Source organism: Parus major, chromosome 2, assembly GCF_001522545.3.
Source record: "Parus major isolate Abel chromosome 2, Parus_major1.1, whole genome shotgun sequence".
Classification (NCBI taxonomy): Eukaryota; Metazoa; Chordata; class Aves; order Passeriformes; family Paridae; genus Parus; species Parus major.
In genome coordinates this window covers 52,656,137-52,679,466 of record NC_031769.1, presented here as the reverse complement: position 1 = coordinate 52,679,466, position 23,330 = coordinate 52,656,137, and the positions used below count along the sequence as shown (strand labels likewise).

At 41.7% G+C, this 23,330-nt stretch overlaps 1 protein-coding gene across 2 annotated transcripts in view; it reads right to left on the bottom strand.

Annotated features, from left to right (window-relative positions):
• The window catches only part of GLI3 (GLI family zinc finger 3), a 207,140-nt gene that overhangs the window by 7,699 nt on the left and 176,111 nt on the right, over nt 1-23,330 (bottom strand). For both annotated transcript variants that reach the window (XM_015618985.1, XM_015618988.1), the window contains exons 11-14: nt 9,097-9,246; nt 8,353-8,517; nt 3,928-4,218; nt 408-735 (exon numbers count right to left, since the gene is read on the bottom strand). In XM_015618985.1, coding sequence (XP_015474471.1) covers nt 408-735; nt 3,928-4,218; nt 8,353-8,517; nt 9,097-9,246 — 934 coding nt within the window. The remainder of the gene's footprint in view (nt 1-407; nt 736-3,927; nt 4,219-8,352; nt 8,518-9,096; nt 9,247-23,330) is intronic.

Genomic DNA, 23,330 nt, shown 5'->3' with positions numbered 1-23,330 from the left:
AAGGGAAGCCCACCACATTGCTGCAAAGGCTGCCTTGCAAGGGCCTCAACAGAAAGACTTCCATACAATAAATTCACAGGTATTTATTTTTTCTGCCTTGCCTCGAAGCAGGACAGAATTTTGATGATCTTGGGTCAAAACCTTTAACTGTAGGGGATATTTAAAATGTGATTCATGGCTCCCCTGCTAACCCTTGTTCTGTAAAACACAGGGACTATCAGACTTCTCCGAGGGTGGGTAGAAGGACTTGCAATGAGGGCACAAACAGAAAGTGAACAATTTACAAACCATTTCACAGCTGCTGAGTTCCCTAAACTGTGCAACTCCTGCAAGAGTTGCAAGATTGAGCTAGGATGCAGCAAGATAAGGGACAGAAAGCGTTATCACTCTTATTACGTGTATCTCACCATTTCCTATGAGAGGCGGCAAGGTCGGGGCTTTGGAAGGTGGAACGGGGTTCAGTCTTGGAAGCATTCCATTAACTTGTTTCAACCTTTCTAATTTCACTTGCTCCATCCATTTGGTCCCTGTCATATTCCTCCTGGCCTGTAAGCCAAGTGCTGTGGTGGCTGTGGAAATGGTAGAGTCCATGACTGGGGTTTCATCGATGACACTGAGGTCTCCTACACTACCACCACCGGTCAGAGTAAGCTCGATCCCATTGTTGGAATAGTTGCTGATGGGGGACTGTTCGCTGCTGCATGTAGACTGACCACCAGGGCTTGGCTGAGATGTCTGTTGGAGGGAAGTAAGAGACAAAAGAGTGTGAGGATTAAGCAAACAATGTCAACCAGAGCATTTGTGGTAAATGAAGGTCTAAATGGAGCCGAAGATATAGGTATAGAAAAGTTCAGCATTAAATGATAACAGTGATCATTCATAAAGAGGCTTTCTAGATATTGGCTTCAACTGCAGTGAATGGCACTGTAAAGCACAAGACTAAAGTCCCCTTTCACATGTTGCTGGTGGTATTCAATATATCTCCGTAAGACATTTATCTGAATTATTCCCAGAGTTACTTCAAGCCATTTGTGAGCACCTACGGATGGATACCCTACTTTGCTTAATGTGCTGTTCCCAACTGAAGCTGCAGCTCAGAAAAACCAAACCAGAATTCAGCCATGTTACAAGGTATTAGTTTACACTGCTAGGCTTGCAAACAAACAAACAAGACTCCAACAACATTGGAATTTGGGTTTTTTTAATTAGACTTGTGGCTAAAGAATGTAAGCATTTTCCAGGCTTAAGGCTCATTGTTACAAGCAGTGGTTGGCCTGAAATGTTGGCATGTAATAAAACAGGGACAAAGCATCAGTGCAAAAAATACTGTATCATATTATCAGCATCTCATGACCCTGGCAGCACTCAGGTCTAACTTACACCTCCTCCTATACCTCTTATACCACCTAACTTACACCACCTCTGGCCTGAATCAAGAAGGTGATGATCTACTGTTTCAAACCCTTTGTTTCATTAGAATTTAAGATTTGAAGTGCAAGAATTTAAGTAGACAACACAGGCTGCTAATCTGAAGGGATATAAATATGTCACAATAGCATCTTCTTTCTTAACAGGGAGTGTTCCCTGCTGCTCTAGCAGAACTCTTGCTGTGGGGAAACACAGGCTTGATTTACTTTTCAGACGTTTTATGAAATTCTCTCAAAAGAATGGGAAAATTGACAAACTGACAGACAAAACAAAGACAGACAGAAGTCTCTGGATTTAATATCTCACTGTAAGGTTCTATCAGTGTGATCACAAATCAGTGGGGCATGCAGTATCATTTTGCTCACAAGAACAGTTTCATGTAAGTATTTAACTTTTAGGGTTTCTGATGTGGTTTTGTTTTTTGTTTTTTTTTTTTTTTCTGCCACTCTGTGATCTTTATGTACATTTTACTGAAAAATGCTGTCTTGAATTTCTGAAGTGGCAGGGACAACTCTCACTTTAAACATCAATGAATGAAGACTCAGATTCATTGCACTACTGTAGTTTCATGCCCTTAAGGAGTCCATTTGAGATTCAATAACTATTTTATTATTTCTAACTTGAATGATGATACTTAGAATTTATGAGGCCACACTGAGCAAGTTCATTTCCAAATCCTGGCCATAGCAGATTTGGTGACAAGAATAGAAATAACAGTTGTTATACAGAAGAAAGTTTGTGCTCCTGGACAATAGCTCCATGCCATATGGAAGGAGAGTAATAGTGATCAGAAACCTGTTCTTGTAGCACATGTCAAGATCACAGTGAGGTAGGGTACAGAAATAAGAACTGTATTATGCAGGACATATATTTCTAGATGTGCAATAGAGAAGAAAAATGGATGTGTCATCTAGAGGGGAAAGTACAAAGACATTTCTGAAGATGTTTCACCAATATAAGCCAGATTTTTCACATGTCAAGTGTTGCAAAATGCTCACAACATTACAACTGGGAATGTGCTTGATGGATTGCACATTACTAAATAAAGGAATTATTGAACAACAGGCAGAAGACTAAAATAAAAACATAAATAATGTTGCAATAAGAAAAACAGCAGAAAAGTTAAAATGCCCTCACCTTATTACCCACTGTCCTTAGGAAGTTAGAATAAGACATTTAAGAGCATTAGACAGAAAAGACATTGGATTAGTTGAAAACCAGAAAATACACCTTAATTCATACATGCAATGAAAAACAAGAAACAGAATTATTTTTAAAATACACTTTTCCACGAAAAGTATTTAAGACTACGTAAGCTATAGGCATTAGTACCCCTCTTCCACAAATTTTCCTGTTAGAACTGTGTTCAACATGCCTCAAAAATGCTACATGTTTACCTAGCAAAGCAAAAGAGACTTTGCTCCTTTGTAAACTAAGGTAGTTATCAGCAAAGATGGCAGAGGACTTCCTTTAAACTTCAGCAGGAGTTTACTCTCAGCCCTTCAAACTTCTTTAATTCAGTATTAATACTGAACAGTTTGAGCATAAGCCTTAGGCACAACATAGCAGTAACTCATATTTCAGTGAGTAATCACTTTGAATTGCAGCATGATTAACAGTATGAGCAGAATTTGGAGGGCTCATATTTGTATTCCCCAGGGGCTGGATACAGATGAATCATAGACCCAGATGGGGAAGAGGATGGAGAGGCTGCCTTTGAATTAACCCTTGTGAAGAGGGCAGATGGCACATGAAATTCAGGCAAATAAAAAACCTGTGTATTTAAGATAGCATCTCAAAAAATGGAATACAGTCCTTTCAATAGCTTAATGCAATACGTTAAGGTAAACCAGAGAAAGGACTTGCAGATTGTTGATTTAGTTAAACTTGGACTAGGTTAACTTGAGTTAAGCATCAGATAAGCATAAGATGTCACATCACAACAGAGATGTTATCAAAAAGATGCCCATCTGCTGTTTAAGAAACTCAATTCATCGTGCTTCAGTTTGATCCATAACCCAAGAGCCCCAAGCCCCTAAAATCTGTTTCCCTAGGTTCTCCAAAAATGATCATCATCAATACCATCATTTTAGCAATTTGGATTTCTTGTGGTTTGGTTTGGTTTTTTGCTTTTTCTGGCTTTCAGCCTGCAAGATTCCAATTTACCATCTTTCTTCTGGAAACAGAAGAGTGGAAAAAACGTGTTATTTTTTTCAACTCTGATTTTCTTATACTATGCTTATTCCAGAAGATGGAGCTTTTTTAAGATAAACAATTATTGTGGCAGCTGCCAGCACCACGCTTACTCCATATTACACATACTAGATGTCATCTTTTTATTTGCTATTAGGCTTTAAAAACATTTTGCCATGTAAACACAGAAAAAGACCTCACAAAACCAAACCTTGTGAGCTAGAGGTTACAGACTTGAGAATTTCATACAGGGATTATTAAGGAAGGAAGAAAAGGACAAAGGGAGTGGCACGGTGTATTGCATACCATTGGTTTTTCTGACTTGACCGCTTTCACTTGGAGGCATTCTTCACGCTTTGAGGTAGTGTTGCTGAGGTCCTTCTGCTCACCAATTGCACCCTGAGTCTGATGGCCTGGTGACCGGGTCTGAGAGTGGCTGCCTGGGTCTCTTGGTGGCGGAGGCCGTGGGTGGATGTCTCCCCGCTGCTTCTTGGTGACATGTGCCTCCGGGCCATGCACGGTCTTCACGTGCTTCCGGAGAGAGCTGGGGTCTGTGTAGCGCTTCGTGCAGCCCGGTATCTTGCAAACGTATGGTTTCTGACAAGGCACAAAAACCACCTATATTAGATTCAATTCCATGTGGGACTCCTGAAGAACTGCTTGGAGCACAGCTGGTGTCGCAGTTAAATGCTTTCACAGTGAATTTTTTACCTAATTTATGGTCTCTTTAACAACTGAATCATAGAATGGTTTGGGTTGGAAGGGACCTTAAAGATTATCTAATTATCCACTCCCCTCCCAACATGGGCAAGGACCCCTTGGTAAAAGCCACATTCAAACCTGGACTTGAACACTTGAGCACTTGAACACTGCTTGAATGAAGCATCCACATCTTCTCTGGGAAACCTCTACCAGTGCCTCACTACCCTCACAATAAATAATTTCTTCCTTTTAACTAATCTAAATCTACCCTCTTCCAGTTTAAAGCTATCACCCCTTTTCCTATTGAACTGTGACTGTACCCAGTCAAAACCATTAGCTCCCCTTGGTTCAGAAAGTAGCAATTAGTGCTGCACAGTTGATTGAGGGAAGAGTCTCTCACGGCTACCAATTAGCACAGCTTTCACTTTTCTCAGCAGAAGAGTCAACCGAGCTATGGCCACTTATGAAGACTGGTCTAGTTTTCAACCCTGTCCCTTGCCCTCAGCAGTTTGATAGTGTTCCCCATATGCCTAATACCTACTACTCAACACTGAGAGAAACAACCCACTTCAAAAGGTGCTGGGCCATTTGTTCAGGCAGAATTAACTGAGGAAGCAGGTTTTTTTCTGGCTCCTTCAGATCACCAGTCAAAGCATAAGATACAGTGCCATGAACATTTTCATGTTGCAGAAATAGATGCACTATTATTACTGCTACCAGCATAACTCATCACTCATTTTTTTAGAAACCACTTCCTTTATCTGTGAATTTCTATAGCTCACTAAGCAATGTAGAATAAAGTAAATTTACTGTCTTATAAATTAACAAAGCCTTTGTTCTTGTATTATGAGGGTATTAAAAAGAAGAGCTGAGCACTTCCTAAATCCTTTAATTGCCCTGGGAAGCAAAGTATTGTTCACACACTTTTATTACTGAATTGTTTCCAAGAAAGTACTATTTTAAAGGTTTTGTTTTTTTATACTAGCCTTCAAAAAATAGAAAGAGACCCTCATGCAGAGTTTCTCAGAGGGATTTTGTGTCTGCTTACACATGGCACTGTGGAGCCTTGGACAAATACAGCTTTGCCATAGCTATCTAAGGCCTGAGATTGCTTCCACTGACATCAGTGGACAAAACCCTCCCACTTACTTGAATAGGAGTAAAAATGAGCAGTTTAGAGATAATGTTGATCTACTGAGGCAGGTTTTCTCAAGTTGCTACAGAAGTACAAGTCCCTTAGTTCTCCTCTACATGAGTAAGGGATATCGTAATCAAGAGATGTCAGCTGCTTTTAAAGCTCTATGTAGGTTACCTACTTAAAACCAAAATGGCACCGCAAACTGCTGAATTTGGTCTGTGTTTTTCATGGTATTCACATCATTCCACCAGTATAGGTTGCCCTAGAAGATTAGCCTGTTTTGGTGTGAAGTAATGGTGAAGGAAACATTTCATTTGCCCCCGTGGCTGCACCTATCAGAAATCATATGCAGCATAAAATTTCTCTGGTTTACTTACTGTTAGACACAAATTCTGATCTTAACACAGGGTAGGTTACATTGCTAAGTAAGAGAAGATCTAAATCATCAACTAGGGAGCACACAGATTAGTTCAGTGTATGAGAAAAGAAAGCTCAGGCAGCTATTGGCAAGACTCGGTGAACTTCCTTCTACCTTGGTGACCATTCACTAAATCACTGCAGGGCTTCAGTGCCATTATTGCTTGGGCAGCTGAAAACACAGGGGGGATGAGGAAACTCAGAGATGTGCAATGCCCTCTGCTTCCCTTGTGACTAGCGAGATGCTGCAGGGTAGGGACTGGAAGAAGATGAATGCTCCCTGGAGCATCCCTGCTGGCCATTGCGTATGCCTGCGACTACCCAATACCAGCTAAAGAAAGATCCAAGCTGTGTAGAAATAGATATAGCTGCTATGGTACATCCCGCCCTCCCAGTACTTCCAGGTTTAGGCTAGAGGTGAAGGAGTTCAGGGATGTGTCAAGGAGAGGAGATTTGATTCTGAGTTGTGAGACTGAGATGATGTGAATCTCTGTGCAACTTGAAATAAGGTAATAAAACATGGACAATGCATGAAGATGGTGTGCTTCCTGAAAAAGGAGGAAGCAGTAACAGGAAACACAGTAACAAGAAGTTGTGCTGAGTATTTGGGGAACAGCTGTGACTGCCACAGCTGGTTTCCTTGAGAAAAGTTGTATTTTCTCTGCTGCATCCCTAGTCCCAGAATAACAGAATCACAGAATTACTAGTTTGGAAGAGACCTTCAGGATCAACCCATGCCCTAATACCTCAATTACCCAATACCTAATACCCCAACTACACCATGGCACCGAGTGCCATATCCCATCTGCTTTTTAAACACATCCAGGGATGGTGACACCACCACCTCCCCAGACAGACCATTCCAGTACTTTATCACTCTTTCCATAACAAACTTTTCCTTAACATGCAACCTATATTTCCCTTGGCACAGCTTAAGACTGTGTCCTCTCGCTCCGTCAGTTGCTGCCTGGAAAAAGAGACCGACCCCAACCTGACTACAGCCACCTTTCAGGCACTTGTAGAGAGGGGCTAAGGTCACCTCTGAGTCTCTGTTTCTCCAGCCTAAACAGCTCCAGCTCCCTCAGCCATTCCACACAGGGCTTGTGTTCCAAGCCCCTCACCAGCCTCGTTGCTTCCTCTGGATGTGCTCAAGCATCTCAATGTCCTTCCTGAACTGAGGGCCCAGAACTGGACACAGCACTCCAGGTGTGGCCTCACCAGTGCTGAGTGCAGGGGAAGAATGATCTCCCTGCTCCTGCTGGCCACACTATTCCTGGTACAGGCCAGGATGCCCTTGGCCCTCTGGGCCACCAGGGCACACTGCTGGCTCATGTTCAGCTGCTGTCACCAGCACCCCCAGGTCCCCTTCTGCCTGGGCACTGTCCAGCCACACTGTCCCCAGCCTATGACATTGCATTTATTATTGGGGGGGTGTTATTGTGGCCAAAATGCAGAACCCAGCACTTGGACTTATTAAACTTCATCCCACTGGACTCTGCCCATCCATCCAACTGTTCCAGGTCTCTCTGCAGAGCCCTCCCACCTTCCAACAGATCGACACACACTCCCAGCTTAGTGTTGTCTGCAAATTTACTAATGAAAGACTCAATACCTTCATCCATGTCATCAATAAAGATATTGAACAGAACTGGCCCCAGCACAGAGCCCTGAGGGACACCACTGGTGACTGGCCCCCAGCTGGATGCAGCACCATTCACCACCACTCTCTGGGCCTGGCCATCCAGCCAGTTCCTAACCCAGCACAGAGTGCTCCTGTCCAAACCATGGGCTGCCAGCTTTTCCAGGAGTGTGCTGTGGGAGACAATGTCAAAGGCCTTGCTGAAGTCCAAATAGACAACATCCACAGCCTTTCCTGCATTCACCAGGCAGGTCATAAAAAGACATAAAAAGGAGATCAGGACCTACCCCTCCTAAACCCATGCTGGCTGGGTCTGATACCCTGGCCATCCTGTGAAGTCCATGAGGTCTGCTCAGGATGGAAAGAAAGAGTGAAAGAGGCCAGAGAAGAGAAGAAAAGGCATTAACTCAGAACTTAAAAGGCAGCCCATGATTTCAAATGCAGAAACTGGCTGTCTGCAGCACCCTGAAGTATGCTGGGGAAGCTGCATCCCAGCAGATACCTGGTGCCAACACAGGCATGGGGATGGGTTCAGGCACTCAACGAGCCCTTCCAGCATCAGAGGAAAAAATAATCCTAATTTTACAGGGAGAACAGGATCTGTCCCAAGTTAATCCATGTGTTTCCGTTAGACTCCCTCACTCAAAACTCTCTTACACATAATAAAATGCCAGGTCTGTATGACATACTGTGCTGTAAGAGTCATCCAGACCTTACATTCCTTTCAGGTTGCCGAGGGTTGCTGTGCCTGTCGTCTGTAATAGATTGCTATGACCACACTGAAAGTCTGTTCAACAATGAATTATATTAATCTTCTGAAGCTGTGCTTACTTACCTCATTGGAATGAGTCCTGTTTTGGTGCTTGGCCCTGTCAGATGCATTGGAGAAAGCTTTGTTGCAGCCTTCATGTTCGCACACATACGGTTTCTCTCCAGTGTGAGATCTCAAGTGCGTTTTCAAGTTTTCTAGTCTGGAGTAGGCCTTTGTACAACCTTCAAACTGCAGATGAGAAATAAGTCTGGTTTAGTTTTAATCTTTGGACTTGCAGGAAACAGTAAAAGTGGACTTATAAAAGTTTAGAAGTTTTCCAAGCCCTCATAACCTTGTCCAGTGTAGGTTTGATTGGGAGGGTTTTAATTCAACCCAAGCAAACTCCACCACAGCTCAAGTTAAAATGCTTTCAGCATTATGTAAATCTTTTCTTACAGGAGAGCATAGTGTTTGCCTAATTTGACTAAGACTGAAATTCACTGCAAAGCCACCAGGAGGCTGGTGGCCAGCAATAATATCAAGCTCTGTTAGAGAAAGTGCCTTTAAATAATTAAGCAAACTGAGCCCTGTTTAATAATGCCTTTTAGGGCTTCTTTACTTTAAACTTGATGAAGTGGGCCAAATCATCCTCTCCTGAAGCTTTTGCCATCTGGTAGTGCTGGATAACAAAACAGATATGGCAGTCTCCTCTCCACAAGAGTCTGACAGACAAGAGCTCAGAGAATGCAGCGCTCGTCCTGCTCTTTTTGTTCTCCTCACAGCCCCAGCTTCTCTGTACAAGCCTGGAGCTCAGGCCCCTTTACTTACAGTGCATTTGTGTGGCTTTTCCCCTGTATGTCTCCTCATGTGGACCACCAGCATATATTGGGCTTTGAAAGGTTTCTGCTCCCGGGAACAGTCCAGCCATCGGCACACAAACTCTTTCTTCTCACCATGTATGTGGTCATTGTTGATATGCTGTTCAGGTGGAACAGAGGATACAGCTTAACAGAAATACAATTATTGCAATTTCACACTGGAAAAGCACTAGAGATTCAGTTGTGAACCAGGTCCTTGTGGTACTGAAAGAATAAGATAATCTGCACTTCAAGTGACCACAGGGTTCAAATTATAGATCCTACTGGAAGTCACTAGGGCCCATGGATTTTTTTCTACTGAGATCAACAGACTTTGGATCAGGCCCCAGGGATACAAGCTGATAAATGGATCCTGGATAATCTCATGCACTGGGTGATTCACACTGGGTACTGCTTTTGCAGAGCAGAGAAGTGCTCACTTAAGTGCTGCTCAACATAAACAAAAGGTTTACAAAATTGGGCCTTTAGAAACATATCCTCCAACCCGAAAAATCAATACAACTGCTAAATCAAGTTTCCACCCCAAATTTCAACTCACTCCCTGTTACCCATATTTTCTTTCAGTAAACATATTTGGTTCCATAAATGTACAGGTCATGGCAGTGGAAATAAACCCCTACACACTGTGAATATAAACTCTGAGTACTGAAGCATACATCAAGCCAGTTTTTGCCATTGCCAAGTCTGGCTCTGTCTGAATGTGTGTGGGAGTGACAGCTGCCCCAGCCCTGCTGCCTCACAGGCATGTCTTTCTGTGGTCAGTGTCATCCACGTGAGTGCATCCAGAAGCAGGACAGGGCTGGGTACCCTCTACTTTTCCACAAAATTAGCTTGCTCTGTTTCTTTCAGTAAGATCTAGCTCATTAAAGCATTTTAAACTGGATTTCATTCTCTCTGTGTTTGAGTGGAAACAGGCAGGTGAAGTAGGGTCAGCCTCAAACTTGATTTGTTGTTTTTTTTTTTAAGGCTTTACTGTTTGAATATTTTTGCACGACTTTAGAAAACAAAAGAAAAGAAAACTACACCTGGACTTTCAGTCTTTTTTCCGATAGGGGCTACCCGACTCATCCTCCCAGACTCTCTTGGAGGAGAAATCATTCCACACTGCCGTACTTCTGTCATTGTGCCACTAGATGGCTGCATTACTCAGCGAATGACACTATTCCCACTAAGGTACCACCAAAAAAAATCTCCGGTTTTTATGTGATCACAGCGCAGGGATGCAATCTGTATCTGTTCCTTAATGGGCCCACAGAAAATGCTAGCCATACAGAAACTCAGTAGTTCAAACTGGAACACAAAGAAGATAATCCCAATCTTTTTGTCTTGAAATCAGTCAGAAAGCCACATAAAATCATGTATGTTCAAAATTATGCACCATTTCCATGTAAAACAGACATCCATTGCCTGTAAAAGATGACAGCTCTTTTCCTGAAACTTTATTGCCATTTCTTTAAAGTTGTTATGGGGCACAGGATGCATGACCAGAGCAGGGGTGCTTGGCAACATATGACTGCAAAAAATCTGCAGGAATTAATGTTCCTGGTGCAGCTCTGTAGCCGTTGATAAAACACACACCTGTGCCAGAAGCAAGCACATGCCTTGCTCTGTGAAATGGTATCAGAAGAGTTCAATGGGTGTCATGTGTGCTCTCTCTTGAAAGAGAAAGAAGTAATAGGACAAAATTTAATGCATTCAAGTAATTCATGGCCAAATCTCTCTGTAAACATTACAGAGTGCATTATGTGGTTAAACCTCCACAGCCACGAGGGGGATGAAACTTGAGTGTGTGACACAGGCTTTCCATTTGATACAAAAACCTCAAGGCTGGATCAATCACTTTACCACAGCACCTCCTTTTACCTCCTGCTGCGTGGACACTCAGGCACCATGGAGGCTCTTTCACAGAAAATCTCCATAGGACAGTTTTTTCTCTTTGTCCCTTCAAATCAGCTTGCTCCCTGCACTCCAGACCTCTAGCCTTTAACAGCATGACAATCCTCTAAAACTGACCTTTCTCATGGGCCTAAAAGTCCTTTCCTCACTCTCTCCCCAGCCCAGGCTCACTGCAGCAGCTGACAGAACTTGCCAAGAGTGGTGATCATTTGCCTCTCTCCATCACCACCTTACCTGTCAAGTATCTTGTAATCATCCTCTGGTCTCTCACAACTGTGGCCCTCCATACATTTGCCCTGCTCTCTTATTTATCAATCCTTTCCTAGACTCTCTGATCTTCCTACAATCAAACCCCTCTTTGTGCTGTTTTCCCTCATTGCTCTGATGCTCCAAGTGGCCCTTGAAAGCTCACCCACAAATCCATCTCATTCTCATCCAATCCCTCTGAGGATCCTCACCTTTAGGGGAAGCCTGGAATAAATGAGCCTGTGATCTGCTAATTTGGGTAATTTATTTCAGTTCGCAGGTGACCTGCTTAATTGCTTTTTGCAGAGGGGTGATATTTTTAGCAGACCTACAAATATGTCCAAATACTGAAATGCTGATCTGGAGGAAGACACTTGCTAGACACAAAAACAGCACCAGCAGTGTACTCAGGTACAGAGATTCACAGTATTTGTAATCCTGAGATTCAAACACTCTCACTTGCTCAAGATATGGTGAGAAAACTTGTCTGTCATCTGCTATGGACCTACAGGCAGAACTACACAAATGAAAACCATAAACTAAATCTACACTGGGATTTTTTACCATTAACATTTGACAGAAAGAATATGCAATTTTTGCAACATGTTTAAAAAGGAGGGAGGTCTCACTGTGCAAACAACACCATTTAGAAAAGTTCAGAAGTTTGTGAACTCTGGCATTCAGGTTCTTTGACTCAGATAATTACCTTTGGATTTTACACAGTGTTTTTGGCTCCCTGGTCTCTATTATGAGAGGAAATGAACAGTTTTGAGCTTGTAAAACAAAGAACAGTCAGGAATAAGAGTATTATGCAAAGCAGAAGCTTTGGTACAGTACAATAAGGATTTATAGGGTTTCAATTTATAATCTGTTTGTAACCTTATTACACCCATGAAATGTCACATTCCAGGGACTAGATCAGAAGGATTTTTTTTTCCTGGTGAAATTGAATTTTGATGCAGTTTCAGGGTGTGAAAAGGCTTTTCTTTTAATTTTGTGGGCCCAAACCTGCAAGTTTTACTTATGTCTGTAATCCTTATTACAGTAAATAGGCTCATGAAAGCCAATGATATTACTCCCTAGTGTCAGGTTTGCTAGCATAAGGCTCTGAAGCACCAGCTCTGTATTATTAAGAATTTCTGACCTGAAAAAAAAGCCCCCATTAAAAGCTGGAATTCTACAAGCTATCTCCCACTGCACACAGCTCCAAAAAGCTGCTAAACAGGGGTCATTTGCAGAATACCAGTCACTTTCATGCTACTTCAATGTTCATTACCAAACCTCTGTTTGTCCTGGCTCATTTCCTCTTCTTTAAAAAATTTTATTATTATCATCCAGTTCCAAAACACCCTAAAACGAACAGAGGGAGCTGACCTAAATACTGATTTTGGTCTCAGAATGACCTGCCTTTGAAGGAGGAAGCTCCAAGATGGATTTCAATTCCAGAGCATAAAGCCACACCAGATTAATTGAAATGAAGCCTGAAGTTTGCCTGTCTTCTCTACTGGGCAATCTCAAAAAACAAAGGTAAAGGGAAATTCAATCCACAATATGCTGGAAGCATAAATGCTGAAATGGTAAGAAATACTATTGAAAAGGGAATGCCTTAAATCATACATGGTCTAGTGTAATCCATACCAACCATACCTGTTACTTGATACTGTAGGAGATGAGATGAGGTAGGATCTGCAACAATCTTAGTGCTCCATTTCCCTCCTCCAAGAGAGGTTTTAGGAGAAAGGAGAATATGCACACATCCTAGCTGACTGCATGGTACCCGTTAGCTATTCAATACATAAACAAAGGCCAAACGTGCTCTCACAGTAGTCAAACAGCAGGAGGAAAAGCCTCTCCATACCAGTGGAAAAACTTAGGAACAACAGGAAAAGAATGTCGCTGTAACTGAGATTGCATCTGAAAGCAAAGTGCTATTTGGTGGCAAGAGCAGAATACTCAGTTTCCTACCCTAGAGTGTAAGAGAAAACTGGGAAGAGACCATGCTTTATTGGTATAATGTAGTAAGTAAGTGGCAGTGAAAGGAGTATCAACATTGCAAAAATTAGGTTTAATTTCAGTTATACAGCGACAATTTCAGACTTTTATCTTCTCGCAGTTATTTCCCTGTATTTTAAAAAAAATTATAAAGGAAGTGCTAAATAACTTCTCACTAGATCTTACCACAGACATTAAGCAGAGGCAGCATTTAAACCATCTTCAAGCACAAACCTGCCTCTGTACTGTACTGCTACAAGAAGTCCCTCAAACCAGCGGAGCTGCTGCATTTGATGTTTAGGGAACAAAGTGAGAAAGGTGAAGAGACATTGAGTGGAACGGCTGCTAAACACAGCTCGTCCCGCACAAGAGCTGTGGAGCCCACAGGGAGGACATATACAGAGGCTGTGTCTGGCAGACACAGTACCAGACTAGCTCTGAAGCTGGTTTGGAAGGGGATTAGCTGTCCCTGACCTGCAAGTCCTGCAGGGAATGCTTTTATTTCTGCATAGGGAATGTAGATTTGTCCTTATGCCCACATACAGCTAGAAACAGGTTCCTGGTCATCAGGCCCATCCCCTCGCTATGGCAAGTCCCACTGCACATAATCCTGGTCATGAACAGAGCTTCAGCTTCTAAGTGCCTTGGTGATCAGCTCCCTCTGCTCCCAGAGGAAGGCTCTTCTAGAAACTCACTCTTCTGCTGGTTAGCAACTAATTTCTAGCTTCGATTTATTCACAGCCAATTTAAATTCATTTGTTCTCGTGCCAACACTATCCTTTAGCTTAAACAGCTCTGTTTCCCTGCAGTGTTTAGTTCTCTCCCTTCCCCACCTTAACTAACTGGCAGACAGCACTCTCCTCTCTGTCTTCATTTGCTGGATTAAATAAACCAGCTCCTTCTGGTCTCCCCTTCAATGATCAAGTCCTCATTCTCCCCTTAACCTGCTTTGGCTTGAGGTGGGGAAGCCCAAATTCCATTTGTCATTTTGTTCTCAGATTCCCCACTGCCACTTTGAGGACTATATTAGTCCATTAGTGGTTCTCTCAGCCTCTTCACCTGCTCTAGTTCAACTTCAACCTTCTTGACCAGAACAGTGTGAAGTATACCAGGACTCACCAGACTTGGTGTAAGAGAATTCAAACTTCCCTGTCCCCACTTAGGTGTAAGTACAGATCTCACATTCACTTTAGACTTGAGACTATTACCAAAGCCTCTGAGTACCTCATAGGTAGTGAACCTAACAACAAACTTCAGGAAAGAGTATCTTCTATTATTGCCACAGTTGAGGCAGAGACTTAAGGCCCAGGAAACCCAAAGGCCACATTCATAGAAGTATTTGGATCTCTGATTCCCACTAAAAACAGTCACTTGTTCATGAGTGGTGTGCATACTTCTGAGGTTCTTGACCTACACAGCTTTCTGAGATAGCCAAGTGACTGCAAAAAGGGTATCAGTGCTCAGAACAGTGACAGGACAGCACATAAGCAAGTGCCCAAGCTTGCCTGCTCCCCAGGGATGCACTATGCAACTCATCACTGCTCCTTGTTACCATTTTAGGTAGTCAGGCAACTGAGAGATGACATCAGATGGGCCTCCCTACCATCTCATTAACATCTTGATAAAGGTTGACTCCATGATCCACGGCAAGATGAACAGACAAAGGCATCGTAAAAAAGTCAGGATATAAAGGAGGTCCTGGTGAGCCAGGAAATCTCCTGTGACAATAGAAATCTCATTGTGAGGAGGAAAAAAAAATGCATCTCCATGGAGTGAAATCCCCAGCAGACTTCTTGGACACATTCCAGTCACTGCAATCGAGTCTCTCTCTAACCTCTGCAACTCTCTGTTAGAACAATGCATGCATTTTAATTTCCTCTTTCTTTCTTTCTTCCCTCTTTCTTCCTCTTTCCATCTAATGGAAAATAGGTACAGATCCTGTCTTTTCCTTACTAAAGATTTTGCAGGCACAACCAGGCTAAACAGCCCCAAGAGACCAATGTCTCCTCCCTGCTGCTCAGGTTGAGAGTACACTTTTGACCCCATGTCCTTAGGGTGGCATAAATACTTAAGCCATTTTTAGTTCCTGAGACGGAAGAAGCACTTAAGCTGCTTTAAGCCCTTATGGTGGCATAAACACTTAAGCTGCAGTTCCTAAAGCCAAGCGGAAGCTATAGCTATACATGAAGAACTCTGCACTTCCACACAGACACATGCCTGTGGAGAAACTCAGATGGCTATCTCCAATCCTGCTTCCTTTCCTTTGGATGCACTTATTGTTATTCTATTAGAGTTCTTGGTGCTGTCTTTCATACTTTCTGGAAGACTTAAGAAATGCTGTTGTGACAGATCTCTGCTAGCGCTGATTAGCAACATGACAATTTATACAATTTGCTGATCTGCCCAAAGCAGGTCAGTGCCTCCAGTCTTGACACCTTTACTAAAATGGAATACACACAGTTAAGGATCTTAAAAGCACTGCACCGCAATTTCCTCGGTGTATAATGAATACACTAAATAGTCTGTGCACTGCACTCCTCACCTAGCAGTGTTTGATCTTGCCAACCAATCTCTATACTTAATTATCAACATTTGCCACTATTAAAAAATGAAGCCCCTTGCTCCCCCAAAATGTGTTCATGACTGTAAACCTAAATGAAGACTAGTGGCATGCCACATTTCATAATCAGATAGTTTTGGGTTACATGTGAGAGGAGTGTGGCTTTTTTAACAGCTGTAGTAATTTAACAATAGCCAACAACTACCTACCAGGTTCATTCCCACCAGCCCCTGCCAGCAGGATGGGATGAACTGGAAAAAGGTAAAATCCATGGGTTGAGATAATGATAGTTTAAAATCCAACTAAACTAAAACTAAAACAACTAAAATAGCACTAATAATGATAACGATGAAAAGGGAGAAAAGAACATGGACACGAGTAATAGCCAACAGAAACAAGTGATGCACAATACCATTGGTCACCACCTGCTCACTGATGGCCAGCACACCCCTGAGCAACAATTGTTCATCCCAGCCAACTTTCCCAGGTTTATATCCTAAGCATGATGTTCTGTGGTATGGAATATCCCTTTGGTCAGTCTGGGTCAGCTGTTCCCGGCTGTGTACCCTCTCAGCTTCCTGTGCACCTGCTCCCTGGCAGAGCATGGGAAACTGAAAAGTCCTTCACTTAGAGTAGGCACTGCTCAGCAACAACTAAACCATCTGTATGTTATCAACCTTATTCTCAAACTGAATCCAAAATATAGAATGTACCAGCTACTAGGAAGAAAATTAACTCTCTCCCAGCCAAAACCAGGATAAAAGCATGCAGAATTAGATATATACTGCAAGTATTTGTTACTCCAGTGTGACTAAAAATGTTTTACTCATTAAGAAAAAAAAAATTAACTACAGAAAGAACGTTTCAGTTAAAAAAATGGTTATTTCAGAAAGGACTAAAGCATGTGAAAAAATAGGAAATGTAACAACCTATTTTACAAACTTAACATTTAAACTCTCTGTCCATGACTGTTAATATTTAATTATAAGAATAAAAAGAGACTCCAGTCAGCACTGCAGCTGAATTCATGCTTGAAGCCCATTTATTACTGTGCTGTTCTGGATACCCATTTCTGTCCCTTGAGAACTGGTGACAGCAGTCAATGAAGAAAGGGAGGAATCAAAATTAGAAGCCCTAAGTCAACTGCAAAAATTATGATGATAACTTGAGATAACACATATATGTAGAAGGACAGGGGTGGCAGACACAGGAGAAGGGCAGCATGGAAACCAGTATCTGGAAGAGAGGACTGAAGCAGTAAGAAAGGAGGACTTCAGTGTTTGAGGGAGCATCCCCAAATAAATGGCAGACTGAAGGGAACCTCAGAGATGTTGCAATAAAAAACTGGGGCCAACAGCTTTCTTGGACCAGACAAGCACAGCTGCTGCTGGGAGAAGAGTGGGTTTACAGTCATATGTAAAAATTTAGTAAAGATCTGAGCTCAGTGTAACACATGGATAGAGACTGTCCCTGTTTCATGGGGCATACATGTTCAGAAGCATGAAATGCACAAAGGCCAAGAGCAATCATACTAATAATAACTAATGAACTTTTGCATTTTGTGGAGTTTACTGTGTGCCTGAGCAGGAATCAGCTTTTTGCCTCAAATGATGTTTAAGCAAGCCATGGTGAATCAAATGACTTTTTACGTATAGGATTGGATAAGTTTTGTTCTCTAAGTGTGAAACTGTATTACTAATAAACAGGAATATGCAAATTCAAAGGACACAGCTCACCAGGACTGCTTGCTTTTCACCTCTCTCTTTCAGCTGAAAATATAGGTCTGATATTTTTTTTTATCTCTCTGCCCTAACAACTGCAATAAAATTTCTAAATCACCCAGAAAAAAAAAAGTTATTTTCTTTCTACTTCTTTTGTTCTCTTGCAGCAAATCCTGTAGTTGTCTTCGTTGCCTATCAATAGGTTAAACATATCCAACTTGTATGTTTAAATGCTAAAGACAGAGAAGTCCCCACGGATACGTCAATCATTGGCTCTTGTACAAAGAAAATACTGTATTTTGCTCAGAAGAGCTTTCTGTGGCAATTTAAACACAGTGAGACAGACACAATATCCTGGAGAGAGGAAAACCTGCCTTATTACATTCCTGACCCAAGAGAAAGGATCTGCCCTTAGGATATAAAGAGAATCAGTGGGGGGAAAACAAGAGAAAAGTTATCTAATCCTAAAAATAAAGACAGTGGTTCATAATACAGCATGACCTTCTTTTAATCTCTGATATAGCAGTTATCCAGTATGGATGTGATAGAATACCAACAGAGCAAACACAGCTTTCTCATCAGGCAGGGAACCAACTCCCTCAGCCTGTATCTGTTTCCAGGTTTTAGACAGCTTTTTGGTAGGCTCTGGTATATTCTGAGGAGTGAATGGAACTTCTGGGATATTGCAGGGATTCTTTCCCAATAAGATCACATCTTGTTCTTGTTTCGTTTAATATACATATATTCACGTATGCAGTACAGTTCAGTCTGTTAGCAGCAAAATGCACTCCAGCAAGGGCAATGTTTTACAGCTCTCCCTTGATTTCCTGTGTCAGAGTATGCAGCTATAAAGCAATGGGCAGAAATCACATCTTTATTTGCTAAACCTGAAAATCTAATAAATGAGATTCTGCCAGGACAACAACACAAATGCTGTGGACATTAATCATTCCAGTTTTACAGTGGTAGAGAATCTGTTTTGATGATTCTCAGGTTTGTTTCTTCTCTGATGTTCTCTTCCATAACTCTGTCAAAAATCAAGTGCCTTGTTTTTCTTGGAACTTGTGTTCTTATATTACTAACTGGGACACTAATAGGTTAAGCTACTATGGTACAGGAATTCCAGCTTTCTTTACTCCTTATTTTTTTCCCTAGCTGTAGAAAAGTAATTTTTCAATGTATGCTGTCATGATAACTGGGTTTTACCATTTTCTCCAGCACTAATGCTTTGTATCACATTTGCCTTAGTTCAAGCAAGGTATCACAGCTTCCTTATTTTAACAATGTTATTAAAAAAAAAAAAGCTCCACTTCCCTGTTCAACCACCTGCCCAATCTGTGACCTGCCCAGGGACAGGCTAATTGCATATGCCTGAGGAGGCTGCAGAAGGAACTGGCAGTGGAAACCACAAGCCAAATGCTCAAGTCAATTGTCCTCAAACAGGGATGTGTTTGTTAAATCTCTGCTCTCCAAGGAGGAGCCCTGCTCTCCTGAGAACTGCTGAAGCAAGGAAAGATGCAAAAGGGTTACATGAGGATGACAAGTTCTTGGGGCAGTGTAGGGCAGAAGTGCCCCTGCAGAGCTACTGGAAGAGTACAAGGGGCCAACCACAAGCTGGGCACTTCTGTTTCTCCCAACTCCTCCTCCTACCTGCCTGCAGTCTGCAGTGATTCCCAGCTCTCCTGGCTGCCCTCCCAGCTGCCTGCATCGCAGCACTCCCTGCACAGCTCCTGCAGGTTGTCTTACACCCTCCACACCACTGCATGTGTGCTGGCAAACTCTCCTCCAACTTCCACTTGCTTCAGGATCTTTCTTGGTGTAGTCTGTTTCTGAACAGGCTGAGAGCTGCTCTGAGCATCTGAACTGCTGTGCTAACTGCACAAAAACCTTTTGTTGTAGGGTTTTTTCCTTTTTAATAAAAGACAACATCACAGGTAGAACTCCATTGTAACTTTCAACATCACCAAGACTCCAGCAATGCACAGAATTCACTTTTACTAAATTTAGCTTATATGTGTGTGTGTGTGTTATATGTGTGTGTCATATATGTGTGTCTTTGCCTCACTTTGTTTTTTTTAACACTCTTCACATTTAGGTCTCCCAATTACATCTACATTTCACCTGCCTTCTATGTAAAGGACGTATGAGAAAAATATAGGGTAATTTGGTACCTGCAGCATAACAAGAGCCCCAAAAGAGATTACCAAGAAGAAAAGTAGAGGGAGGAAAAAAAAGGTGAAGTGTGTACCAGTGACAGAGAATTCAAACCTGGCTTGAAAGACCAGGGCTGAAAGAAGGAAGCTGATGAAGGCCATTTGCTGAAGAGTTTAAGACCCACTGCTGACTGTGATGAAACTGTGGTGTTGATCTTTATAGTGCAATAGCATATGAAGGTGGTCTTCTCCAAAATCCTATATCCCAGCCCTGCACTGATGACCTTCAGCCTGTTCTGCCTGCTTTCCTCTCACTCTTCTCCATCACACATGCATCGAAGCTCTCCCACAGGCTTTCTGAGAGGTGGCTACAGGCAGGAATTCTACAGCTTGAGCTGCAGGAAGATCTCCTGCCTTCAGGAAACAGCTCTACAGTATGATTGCAAGGAGGTGCAATGCTTGTTCAAGTCATACGCTCACAAGAGAGGAAATTCACACTGAAAGAGCTCCACATTCCCCTCAAATCCATTAGACATTCCTCTCTCAAATAAGCCAAAGCAGTCGTGCACAAACAAGAGAGGGGTTTTCCTACAGCTGGATGGGGAAGAGGGTGAAGACTGGCCAAACATCTGCCCTTCACTGGTTCCAAGACTGCCAGTGAATGTTGCCTAGGAAATGTACTGTCTGATACCTTCTAGAAGTGGCTGAATATGGAAGGAAAGAAAACCACCTGAGGCTCAACTTCTAAATTTTCTGCTTCATGATCTTTGCATTTAAGGATAAAAATTGATTTTACGTGCAACTGCTGGGGAATTTCCAGGAAAACCATGTTAAAAATCTCCCTCATAGGCAGTACCCAAGGCAAGCAATAGCTTACTCTTCTTTACAAATCTGAACTTGTGTACATCTGTGTACAATCTTTAGCAAAAACATACAGGACTTACCTTAAAAAAAAAAAATTGAAAAACTTGAACAGCTCAACACTTAGCACTCCTACAGATGTGAGTTTAACACACTTAAAAGCATATATTCTGTTTCTGGATTTTTCTCTCTGGCAAAGACAGACCACAGAGAACTCCTGCCAGCACACATGAGAAGGAAGTAATCATAAAGAGGCATTACAATAAGGTATTTCATCTTATTTGCAAATAGTATGAAGAGTGAAAATACCGTTCCTGCTTTTGACAGAAGCACACCAGCACACACGAGGCAGAATTAAATACTTTGGATGTTTTCCCACATTTCTGCAGAAGACAAAATCTATAGGCCTCCTTCCTGCCACCATAACTCATCTGACTTCAATGGAAATCAGACCTGCTGTATATATTAAACCTGAAATTAACTATTCTCCCACCATATTGTTTGGCTTTGATAAATTCCAGCCATTGCTCCTGGCCAAGATGCATATATCCTGGTTCAGTGAGCTCTTATGGCAGCCTGGAGCCCATTAAATTCGATTGGGTCCAAACACACTGAGCTCTCTGCAGGAGTGAGGCTTTAGCAACTCTTACAGTTAGTTATTGAGCCATGGGTTCAAACCATGCTAGAAGTAATAATATTCTCCTTTAACACAGGGCATGTTCACAAGAAAGTAAAATTGGAAGAGATTCCTAATCTTTACATTCCATAGCACAGGAAAGAGCAGTGGAGCCAAGAAATAAAAGCTTAAGAGTAAAGATGCCTAGAGAAGCAAAAAAAAAAAAAAAAAAAAAAATAGGAAGAAAGTACCCAGCAAAATATCCCAACAACTGGTGCACCAAATGAATGTATAAAGAGAAATGTTTTATAAAAATTGTAATGCTGTAATGACAAAAGTCTGTTAAAATTTACACTGCCTTTCAGTGCATGTGTTTGGAAATACACTGGACCAGTTTAGAATCAACAGGCTCTTTGAGTTTAAATGTAACCTTCTATTCTAGCAGGTTTGTACAATTTCATATTAGCAGAGACAAACTGCTTAATTCCATGAACCAATTTAGAAACCTATGAAAGGCTACAGCAAGAGAAAATAAGGAAAAGCTAAAAAGTACCATTCAAATGAATTTTGAATTCTTCCAAACTCCGGCAGTGGTACAATGGGTAAGCTATCTATGAAGAAAGATTAGCAAAATACCTGATCCTTTACAAGAAAGTTAAACCACTGCCCCTTTTGCTGAAAATCCTTTGTTCCTAAAGGGGATAAATAGCAAGGTAAGTGTCAGATATTTAAATGGGAACTGCATTTCAAGGTGCATTAAACATATGGGCACTAGTACTAAGCATGTTTATAGGACTCGCTGAAAAACATGCACCCCCTTTGGTTTAACCTGGGACCAGATTTTGTAAAATCATGCACTTTCTTCTACTTTTAGTACTTTATTAATAATTACAGCACAGCTAATACTGATCCATTTAAAATGAAAGAAAATATATTCCTCAGCAGGATCTTCCTGTGTAAATCAATCAGTAAATCCTTCTAATTTTTTGTAAAGAGAGCCCTTGTGCTTACCACATGGACACATACAAATTGTTTGTATGATTAAAATATCAGTGCTTTGTCTGCAGAAAGAGACTATCTAATAACAGCTTTTTTTTTTTTCAATAAATGCACACAGTGTCTCCTTATATATAACCTATGAAAGCTGCAGTTCATCTTAGAGATAATGCCTGATCCACGTTTAGCAATGAAAGGCACTAAAAACTTCTATAAAAACTGGAAATACAGTGACTTAAAAACACAGAACTTTCCACAGAAACTACAAAGAAAAATGCTGGTAGTGATAAGCAATGCCAAAATCTCCACTAGGCAATATATGCTTTAACATTTCTAATCACAGAGGAGACCCTGGTAGAATTAATCCAGCCTCAGTAGCTGACAGCAGCAGCAGTGTGTTAAAGCCACAACATCACAACTGGAATGGGTGAAGTAATTTGGGCTCTTCCTCCTAACACCTCCAAGAAACATGTCTAACAAGCACATGCAGCAGTTTATTGCTGCCCTAAGACCTCCCTCGCATTTCTTTTACCTAACATCCACTTAGAATTTTCCTTTAGCATCCATGATAGGCTTAATCATCCCTGTCACATTCTAGCAAATTCAGAGCTAGCAAAGGTCTCTGTGCCATTTTAGAAGAAGAACACTTCATGTTTCAGGCAGCAGCAACAGAGTTACTTTCTTTCACCCTTTTTTGCCCTGGGATAACATTTTTCTATCCTCTCATATGTGCCATAACAGTCCTGCACTGTATCTAAAGATGTATGTTTGAGCTGTTGCAATGAAAACTGTGCAGGAATTCTTAGAACATTAGAGTATCACCTAAAATACTTAGACAAGGCCAATTCTTTTCTGCCCCTGCATTCCACACACTAACTTTCATTGACTTCCAGTGAACTTACAAGGGTATTTGGTAACTAAAAATCAGTCCTAAATAGTCTGGTTTATCTCAAAGATTCCTATCTTCTCCTATATACCACTGTGGTACTGGCTGAAAGAGACAGACTTGTTCTGGCAGTCAAACACAGAAATCTGCAGCAGCAAAGCAGAGGGCAGTCCTGTATCTCTGTAACTCTTCCTCACGCAAAAACTATTCAGAACTGGAGGCTGGCACCTTCAGAATGTCATATAAAACACACTTCT